At 35.2% G+C, this 10,843-nt stretch overlaps 1 protein-coding gene across 2 annotated transcripts; it reads right to left on the reverse strand.

The window, feature by feature from the left end:
- Window positions 1–7,925: 7,925 nt before the first annotated feature.
- LOC142977059 (uncharacterized) lies at window positions 7,926–10,371 on the reverse strand. 2 transcript variants are annotated; one of them, XM_076120748.1, is made up of 5 exons: window positions 10,315–10,371; window positions 9,550–9,843; window positions 9,019–9,171; window positions 8,407–8,628; window positions 7,926–8,131 (listed from the first exon to the last, which is right to left on the reverse strand). In XM_076120748.1, the coding sequence occupies exons 1-5, from the start codon at window positions 10,346–10,348 to the stop codon at window positions 7,971–7,973; spliced, it is 864 nt and encodes a 287-aa protein (XP_075976863.1). In that variant the 5' UTR covers window positions 10,349–10,371; the 3' UTR covers window positions 7,926–7,970. The 2 variants fall into 2 exon arrangements, with proteins under 2 accessions (XP_075976863.1, XP_075976862.1); XM_076120747.1 differs by having other exon boundaries at window positions 9,019–9,210.
- Between the last annotated feature and the right edge of the window lie 472 nt (window positions 10,372–10,843).

Genomic DNA, 10,843 nt, shown 5'->3' on the forward strand with positions numbered 1-10,843 from the left:
TTTCATTGAAATTATGCAGTGTGATGGTGAGTAACAGACAAGCATGTCATGGTATTTCAGTTTAAGAACCTAAATTTCGTCAAATTATATTATGCTATCAATACACAGGCAATAATTCTTTTTTATATATTTCATTACTCGGCTTCCTTTTTTAGCTGGGCCAGATGGTATGAACTAAGTACCAGCTCAAAATATCAAGATTACAAGGTTAAATAATACCTATAACATAATTATGACTCTTAAACTTCCTGCACAATATTACTCTACCAAAGTAGGCCACGTAAAAAGTCGATCCCGGTAGTTGTCAGTAAGATAACAGTCGTTTAGCCATGTCAAAGACCTTAGGACGGCTTGAACAACTTTTGACACTAGGTAGATCACTAAACACACGACAAACAAACGAGCCCAAATAGGTCGCAATTGTAAGATCAACAAGCATAAAGCCAAGTAATGCAGGCTGAACCCTTCTTCATCGCATAACAGATTTATTAGCTATTAGCAAAGATACGTAGCTGACCACGGCCGGGCCGACCCGATTAACTAAATCGACCACGTCGACTCCTCTGAGAGGCACACTCACTGAAGGTATTAACTCATGAAACACGACCACGTGTACGGAATAGATAATAGCTAGTGTGTAGTCACACGAGAGAAGGGTGACTATGTTTTGGGCCGGATTAAAAAGTATTTAGAGCATCTTCTGTTTTTTTTTATAAAAGACAACCCCGCACTAAGAATTGCTCTTGCGTCGCAAGGACTTTCAAATATAAGTACAAGCAAAATACAACCAGTCCCGAAACAACTATTTGTAGATCGCACAAGTAATTGCTCCGTGTGGGAATTGAAGCCACGACCTCTTGACGCTTTGGTATTCAGGATCGTGTTTAAAGTAATGGATGAAAGATTATACTTGACAAACTTAGATACTAGTTTAGAACAGTTTGAATGTGGTAAACGTTCGCTCTAAAAGAATTCACCCAAAAATAATGTTGATTTAAAATACAATCCTCTAAAGCACAAATAATGGGTGCACCTAATAGCAAGCTAGCATGAAGAGTCATTGCCTTAACCCAGGTTAGTTAGAGGCTTCTCTACATCTCTCTTATCTCAGCCATCTAGCTCCGTCTCGGCTTAAATAAACACACGGTTGAAAATTGCGCCTGTGTTAATTCTTATAGCAACGAGAACACAGCCGCGGCTTGCGATGACTTTTATAGTAGGCGTTATTTGTAAGTTGTTGCGTTTCATTTTATTGCGCCTGTGTTCTTTTATATAGCAATAGTGAATAAAAATTGATTATTTTTTTTGTAGCTTTTACAAATATTCTTTTTTGTAAGATATGGGGTAATATTTTGCATTTTTATATATATTTATGTCATAATATGTGCATGCGGTTGACTGGCACGCCTTTACAAGGGATAACAAAGGTATTCTTACGGGCTTTTTCTTGTAAACTCTAATATTTGGGATACAAACCACCCATGAACAGAAAAACACATAGGAATATTTTTTTCGTGAATAGTAAAATGGATATTTTTGATTACTGTTCTAATATAGCTATGAGAGTTTTAATTACTATATGATTAACAAATCAAACCCTAGACCTCGTAATCAGCAGTTATGAAACAATAACATTTACACAAGTCAATGTCACCAAAAAACGTCGCTAAATCAGTCAACAAAAAACACATTACACTCCTCTGTCTGCCACAGTCGGGTAAAAACATGTTATCCGAGGAAACTACAACGTCAACTTCAAATCTACGAAACTCATCTTCCGAAAATCAGTTGAGGGTAAATAGAACCTTTTCGTAGTGAAGTTCTAAGCAACTAGTATTACTATACCTTGATAGGGTGTACCGAAACTTCTGTATAATCACTGGGTATCAGTATCTAACTCAGTTGAAGTTGGTAACCTAATATTCGGTAACGGTTAACATCAATCAACTTCGACGTTCGTGTTGTAGGTAGATTATTAAAACACGACATTTGATAATTTAAATACTTTATCATGTTTAATATATCATAGAATACGGGAATTCGCAAACAAGCAATTTTACCTCGGAATGCCTTACGTTTTGGCGCAGGTTATACGAATATTTGCGTTAATTGCCGTATTCTATTATATATTAAACAGGCAACGCGAAAGTTTACATTATCATTCAATTTAAATGATTCTTATAAAGTTGCCTGAAAACGTCCTAGAATTAGCGAAGATCTTTTTGAGAATTCTTGTTAACTTCCCATTCAAATACCGACCTTAATTATTGAATATACTTTACATATCGAGAACCGTTTCGGAATTTATCTAAAATCTATCTAGTTATTCTTATTTTATGATTAAATCATTCGCGAATAAAAATATTAAGTAAAGATATAATTTTTTTTATTCAGCTGACTACATCATTTTATATTAACGAGGTAAATACCAAACTAAACCAAAATAAAATATTTACAATTATACTAGAAATATAGTAAGTAAGTAAGAATTCAACAAAAAAATTACAATAATTATATTCAACAATAACCCAAAAAAAATGTTCGAATTATAAGCCTCTTTCTTAAGTCGACTCTTTCTAGGCAGTTTGAAGTAATCCTGAATTATTTTGTTCGATACTGTCTGCAACACGATCGTCATTGATACGGTGCTAATGCAGAGTGAAATTACAATATCAAATTATTGGTTCTGTATCAAATTGGTATGACGAGGAGTGCGTAATATATCGATATTAGATTTCAATTTTGGACATGCCTTTTGTGCTTTCAGACTGATTGAGTGCTTATAACCGAAGTCTTAAGTTATTTGAGTCCCGAATTAAATTTGGACAGACATAATTTAAATAAATAACTAGCTGAGCCTGCAGACGTTGTTTTGCCATATAAATTAAAAAAAATAGTGTTACTTAGGGGTATGAAAAGTAGATGTTGATCGATTCGATTCTCAGACATACTCAATATTATTATGCTCACGAAATTTCATAAGAATCGATCAAGCCGTTTCGGAGGAGTATGGCAACGAACACTGTGACGCGAGAATTTTATATATTAGATATCATCGGACAACTCACACACGGTCATTTGATTCCAAACTAAGCAGTGTACTGTGGTAACTAGATAACTGATAAACATACTTTTTTACTTCTAAATACATACTTATATAGATACATTACCTTCCAGGCTCAGAACAAATACTCGAGCTCATCACACAAAGATCTATCCCGGGTGGTATTCGAACCCAACGAACGCGGCTCGCAGTATGTTTCATTATTATTTGGGTAATCATATGACCGTGTGTGAGTTGTCCAATCTATACTTCTATACTAATATTATAAAGCTGAAATGTTTGTTTGTTTTTTTGTTTGAACGCGCTAATCTCAGGATCTACTGGTCCGATTTGAAAAATTCTTTCAGTGTTAGATAGCGCATTTTTCGAGGATGGCTATAGGCTATATAACATTACGCTACGACCATTAGGAGCGGAGTAGCAACGAAAAATGTTAGAAAATCGGGGAAAATTATGACCTTATTCACTTCTATGTGACGATTAAAAATAAAATATTTATTTTTAATTATCACTTGCCCTAAAGGTGAAGGAAAACATCTTGAGGAAACCTGGCATGCCCAAAACTTGTTTGATACATTTATTGAGGGCATGCAAAGTCCCCAACCCGCACTTGGCCAGCGTGGTGGACTCAAGGCCTAACCCCTTCCCCTCGTTTGGGAGGAGACCCTTGGCTTCCAGTGGGACAGTAATGGGTTATAAAAAAAAGAATATTTAGGTTCATAAGTTTATTCTACACTTAGCGCTCCACGTCTCAGCTACGATACTTGTTCAATCGGCCGACTCTCCTTGTTCCACTTACCAATTCGAGCACAAGTAGTCATAACGATTCCAATAAAAATATTCTACTTGAAAATTCAACGAGTATTTTGCTGAATTGTACGAAAACGCGACTATTAAGGTGCTTGTATATAAGTGAACAAATTGCACACGCATGGTAAATAATTATCATGCAGGCATTTTGTCCATCAGGCGAATATATTAAAAAAAAAAGAATTAAATGCTAGTCAGGGGGTTCTGCAGCCCAATTTTGTTTAACCAGTACTGTCCAGTAGAGATTTGACATTTTGAAATGTACTGCCAGTTCTTACGGAGTTCGCTAGAGGCGCTAAACAGATTTTCGTGTAAAATTTCTCTATAGCTAGTCGGTAGTCGATAGTAGTAAAGAATCGAGCTACTGAGATTACACATTATACTTTTCGATTTTTATTAATGAGTTTTCTTTTGTTTTTATTATCCATGCAATTCTTGGTTACCAGCAATCTGTAAAAGAAATATTATTATGGTCTGGACGTCTTAATCAAGTGTGGCCTTTGTAAACAACTAATGTGTATGATCCTTTACATTCACTTATCGGAAACGAATACAATTTTATTTCTGTCCCCATTATGTAGACTCGTGTGGTCTTTTGTCTATATAATGACGTCAACGTAGGCTGTAATGACTTTCTGAAGAACATTGTGCCTTGGTTTTGGTAATCAAAGAAATTCGCTTGTCAACTTTATCTTTGCTGTAAAAGTATATTGAGCAAAAACAATCATTATCATCGAAGGAATTGCGTGAACTTGGTTGTAAAGTAGGTCCCTTGTAATTAGGTTAATGAAGATTATTTAAGGCTAAATGTGGGCAGGATCTCACTAACTAGTATCAGTATCATCACCTTTTGGGACTGATTACTCATAATATTCAAATATGTCAGTTTTAGACTAAACTCATTAAACTACTACCTGCTTGGGCAAGGTTTTGCTCTGGGGATGAATGAGACGGAATCATGGCCAAACGCGGGTTTGGATGCTTAGCTTCCATACAAGGACAAGGATATAATTAATGAACATGTTATCTATACTAATATTATAAAGCTGAAGAGTTTGTTTGTTTGATTGTTTGATTGTTTGATTGTTTGATTGTTTGATTGTTTGTTTGTTTGTTTGTTTGTTTGTTTGTTTGTTTGTTTGTTTGTTTGAACGCGCTAATCTCAGGAACTACTGGTCCGATTTAAAAAAATCTTACACTGTTAGATAGCCCATTTATTGAGGAAGGCTATAGGCTCTATATCATCACGCTACGACAATTAGGAGAGGAGTAGTAACGAAAAATGTTACAAAAACGGGGAAAATTATGACCCATTTTCTCTTACGTGACGCAAGCGAAGTTGCGCGGGTCAGCTAGTGTTTTATAACAGTAAATATGTCAAAGCAATATTTTAGGACAGCTTTATTAGTTACACAATGGTTTTTCACTTTCAACCAGCATCGCATTAGTATATGAGTAAAAATAAAAATCAATGTGTAACTGTAACTCTTGACTGCCTCCGTGGCGCAGTGGTTTAGGTCACCACGCCGATACCACTGCAATCGGGAGGTCGTGGGTTCGATTCCCACACGGAGCAATTATATTATTTGTGCGATCCACAAATAATTGTTTCGGGTCTGGTTGTACTTTGTGTCCGTTGTTTGTATGTTTGTAAAAGTCCCCGCGACACAAGAGCAATTCTTAGAGCGGGAGTTGTCTTTTTATTTAAGAAACTAATCAGAGCTTAGCGTTTATTAGTAAGACAGCCGAAGTAGAACTCTCACCATCAACATTAGAAGTAACGAAGGATTGAATGCTACTAATCTTAGTAGTTTTCAAGTTATAGCTGAGTTCGTCCCACTTGATGCATGCACTTGTTCAACACAATATACAGAAAGTTTTCTCATTATTCAGAGTGCAGGATCCCGTGTAACTAAACAAGAAGATGTCGGCTGCACTGACACAATACGGTTAAGAATTCACATTACAGAATAGGGCTGGCTATATAGGAATTAAAGGGAACATTAATTTTACCTTGAACGTTTAAGTTAGTTTCTTCACACATATCTAAAGTAACCGCATAGCCATTGATTTTTACTTGACATTAAATTTGTGTAGAAAAGGCAAATATTTTCTTCATAAAATTATCAGATTACATAAATTATATACACTCAGTAGTCGGTCTAAATATAAAATATGGCCAATTAGTGAGGCATACATATTATACATTACTAGCTGACCCGCGCAACTTCGCTTGCGTCACATGAGAATCATAATTTTCCCCGTTTTTGTAACATTTTTCACTGATACTCTGCTCCTATTGGTCGTAGCGTGATGATATATAGCCTATAACCTTCCTCAATAAATGGGCTATCTAACACTGAAAGAATTTTTCAAATCGGACCAGTAGTTCCCGAGATTAGCGCGTTCAAACAAACAAACAAACAAACAAACAAACAAACAAACAAACAAACAAACAAACTCTTCAGCTTTATAATATTAGTATAGATACGTGACTTGATGATAACAATGAAATCTCTCAGTTTCTTTTTTATTAATGTTATTCTTCACAACGAATGTGCTCACTTGCTGCCCTAGTGCCTACATTCTTATTATCACACGTTAGTCGTTGCTCCCAACATTCGGTATAATTACAATATGTTTCTAATACCACATAATCGACGTTTAGTTTATATCGCTGACTGTTGGCAGCACCTCGCATGAGCAGTTATTGTATCAACCACATTGTAAATCTATTGGCGATTGAAAAGAGTGGCCGTGAGTTTCTTGCTCATGAGGCTCTACTCTCTTTCCGAGCCAGTGGTAAATTCAGTTATTATAACGACATTTTACGAGTAAAAATCAATTACTCATTAATAGTCGTTTTGATTTGTACACCTGATTATTTTTTGAAATCGGTTAAAACTTTTCTATTTTGTGAAAACTGCTACAATTAAGTTCCAGAACTTGTAATAAAAGTTTGATTAATCATAAGGTGCTTTGATAGAAAGTAAGTAACGAATAATAAACTGAATTTCCAAAAAGCAATTACTGAATTATTTTAATGATATTCGGCACTAAATTAAAGTTTTCGATACGATTGGTATTCAATTAAGTGAGAAATTTTAAAAAGTTGACTTCGAAGAGATTTTATTTTATTCATTTCAGTTAATTTATAGCGGGTACTCTTGTTTTTGACTGTAGAATTGACATAATATTTTATTATACTAGAGGACTGCCCGACTAAGTTTAGTTTAAGTAATTTAGTTAAATTTTTATCCGTTGATTTCATTCTCGTGGGAACTTTGATCCCATAGAAACCTTCTCCCGACAGTCACATACATTAAAAATAGAATAATCATTTTTACTTCAGTTGTTCAAAAGTGTTGCGAGAACATACATTTCGGTAATTCATTTGATTTGTGTATATTTTTCTTTTAAATAGGTATATTATCAGTGTATCATATTAGGTCGGGGAAAAAGTCTTTTCGCATTAGAATATGTATGAACTTGTAATAAAATCTTTTCTCTATACAAAAACGCTCGATATTTCGGTACCTCACGAGCTCACCGAAAGAAACCTAATGAATCGTGGACTCATTTGTGATTCTTGAAGACAAAGAGATTTTATGACAAGTTCATACATGCTATAATGCGAAAAGACTTTGTCCCCGACCTAATACATACATACATACTTAATATCAATCCTATTATACCCAAAGCTGTAGGCAGAGGTGTATGAAATTTTTTATCGATTCTATGCCAAAGAGTAATTTTTTTTTTAAATGTACGCCAGTGACGCTGAGTTGTTTATAATTGCCCTTTCTATATTCTAATATAATTATTTCCAAAAAGCCTCTAAGTGCTCCCCTATAGTTTTTCTAAGGAATCTTCGTACACAATTTCAACTTTCTAAGCTCAGTAGTTTCGGTTGTGCGTTGTCTATCACACTCAGTAACGGAAAAATAGCCTAGGGCGTCTTTCCTCGGTGTTTCATAGGACTATTTATATTCATTAATTGTGTGGACCACAAAAATAAAATCATAATCAAACTGCATGTTAAAAAGAAAATGTATGTTCTATTTTTATTGCTGGTAATTAAACAATATTGACATAATTAGTCTTTGACTTCCATTTCACATATGAAGGGGAGTCTAGTTCCGCAGTCAGTTGTCATTGTGTATGTATTGTACATCGCGCCACAGTCAGCATTTTGTTCTTCTGCTTCATTGTATCGGTCTCGTCTTTCATTTTGAAACACCATGTCTCGTTGCTGACCTGTAGAAAACAAAACAAATAGAAGTTTTATAATTAAGTAGAAGACGCGCAGCGGTCGCGTGTAATTTGGTCTTTTACTCTAATAAGTTATAAAAGTTTTATGGTGGCCAAGTGTAGGCGCACAATACACAAGTACAATGTATCCGATATATCTGGAGAGTCGAGAGATCGGGCGAAGGGAATCACTTTTTGATTCAACTGAACACCTCTGCGCGGGCTATAATTACAAGCGGACTTATTTATCCAAAGGGTTAAAAATGACAAAATGCTCTCACCTTTTACTGTGTAATATTCTCCTCTAGATAATATCCTTCGAATGCCAACGAAATAATGGCTGTCGCCCTTCATCATTTTCCTGATTGTGTTTGCTTCTTCTTCATTTTGTATTACGGTTAATATGCCCCCTTCCATGTAACAAGTCCGCATAGCTTCGTCCCACATCTTTGGTCTTTCATTGACTTTGTAACATTTCTTTAAAGACTTCACGTATTTGTAACCTAAAAGTAATTTTGTATTAGAATTAGCTTCTACTCAGTGCAGGCCTGTGATTCAAATGTTGAATTAAGTCTGAGAACAATAATTGAGCTCTCAATTTTTCATTATACATAATTTTAAAAAGTAAGTATTTATTTCGGTGGAGTATCTGTATATGTACCTTTTTGGAAGCAAACTTACAGGACTGATTAGTATTATTTATAGGTACACGCATATTGAGCACATGGATTCAGTGGTTACTTCAGATATAGTTACGCCATGGTAATTCTCGAATATTCTTTCAGACTATTCGAGAATTTAAACTAGTAAGATACATTTTTTACTAGCACAGTCCAAAGGAATAGAGATGGTTTAAGTAAAAGACAATTGTAATTTAAACGAAGATAACTTACCTCTATCAACAGTGGGGCAAAACTCGGTTTCGACCTTCTTGCAGACGAACGGTAAAGGGTGATCAGGGTCACGAACACAAGAGCCCGTTCGGTACATCCCAGTCTCAATATTTAACATCACACAGTTACCTCCTGGAAACATTAAATGGCCACCTGTTTCCTCCAACGATAATGGAGATGGTGTAGGATGCCCTTTAAACAAATTCGTATTTTAAATCAGATATATTATTTTGACTGGCTTTGTGGTCTGGGCTGCTGTATGATGCTGGTCTAATGGAACCCCTAATTTACGTATATTTGAAAACTAATATCATACAGTGTTTGACAGTAGACTCGCTCTCTATTACATGGAATTAACAATGTAAACGGCAAACCGTGGGTGTGTTTATAACACCTTTGCCTATAGGTATAACGGGAGAGAAGCTACTTAAGTATACCATAGCAAAGAGTAGAAAAATAAGTGAAAATGATAAAATAAATCTAAAAGGTGAAAAAATTATGTTAATGACGAATTTAAGTAAAAAGACTTACCGTCTACTGTCACAAATTCTCCAACACCAAACTCGTCATGTAGCCCGACAAATATATCAGTAACGTTAGGAGTTTCAGCCATATTGTTCGTCAAATTTCTAACAAGATTCCATTCGCCTTTTATTTTTGGGTAGAAAAGAGTAGCCTCCTCGTCATCACACGCTAGGAAAGCCGAGTTCCATGATGCCCCGAATAAATCCCAATGTAATTTGTAAAATGCGTCGAATTCTTCAATGTATGTGTAATCTTTTCGGTAAAATTGAACACGACGAGCTAAAGTTAGTGGTAAAATACCTGCAAAACAGAAATAAAAGAAATTCTTCAGAGGTTATGCAATGACTGAGTGAAAAATAATGCAACTATGCGCGTCTTTCTATACTTTTTAGTTGAATTGCGAATATGAAAGAAGTTATCAAATGTTTGCATAAAATATGGAATTTATTTAGATAAACAATTTGATACAGTAGTAGGCAAACAATATTTTTTTATATAGAAACTAATAACATAAATACATTATCAGTAAAACACTGAAATAGCATGGACGTTTATTACTCAATCACGCCTAAAGTATTGAATTCATTTTGATGAAACTTGGCAGAATATAAGCTATGTTCTAGAAACACAGACCATTAAAATACTATTTTTTGCGTGTAGTTTTACTATAACTATAATATAACTATAGACCACACGGACGGAGCCGAGGGCAAGTGCTTATATATAAATGTATATAATAAATACGAAATAAAATAAAAAAGGTACACTCACCAATCAAAAAAATCAATTTGAAAAAGCACTTCATGACTGCAGTATATACTCGTAAGTCCCAAGACTGAAATGAACATGCGTAACTAGAGCTGTCCTTTATATACAAACAATGTATCTCATATTTACTTAGATCGACAATATGCGTTCTACATGGTGCTTAAAAGTTTCTAATGCACTAACTTCTGCTTGCGGCTTTCTTTCTTTTTTTTTAAGACAACTCCCGCTCTTAGATTTGCTCTTGTGTCGCGGCGACTTTTACAAACATACAAAAAACGGACACAAAGTACAACCAGACCTGAAACAATTATTTGTGGATCGCACGAATAATTGCCCGAGTAGGAATCGAGCCCACGACCTCCCGACGCAATGGTAGCGGCGTGGTGACCTAAACCACTGCGCCAAGGGAGGCGGTCAGAGGATTTGTCCGCGCGGATAGGTTATAAGTACATATTATTATATTATATAGTATTGCTAATAATCATGCTGATTATTCCCGACGGCGTAGACAGAGGTGTTTAAAATACACTTC

This window comes from Anticarsia gemmatalis, chromosome 12 (genome assembly GCF_050436995.1).
Source record: "Anticarsia gemmatalis isolate Benzon Research Colony breed Stoneville strain chromosome 12, ilAntGemm2 primary, whole genome shotgun sequence".
Taxonomy (NCBI): domain Eukaryota; kingdom Metazoa; phylum Arthropoda; class Insecta; order Lepidoptera; family Erebidae; genus Anticarsia; species Anticarsia gemmatalis.

Bases quoted from the DNA above. Each gene is read 5' to 3' on its own strand.
- LOC142977059 (XM_076120747.1), bottom strand. From the start codon at position 10,348: ATGAAGTGCTTTTTCAAATTGATTTTTTTGATTG. The intron at 8,629-9,018 runs GTAAGTTATCTT...AATTACTTTTAG, and splicing joins TTGCCCCACTGTTGATAGAG to GTTACAAATACGTGAAGTCT. The intron at 8,132-8,406 runs GTGAGAGCATTT...TGTTTTCTACAG, and splicing joins AGAATATTACACAGTAAAAG to GTCAGCAACGAGACATGGTG.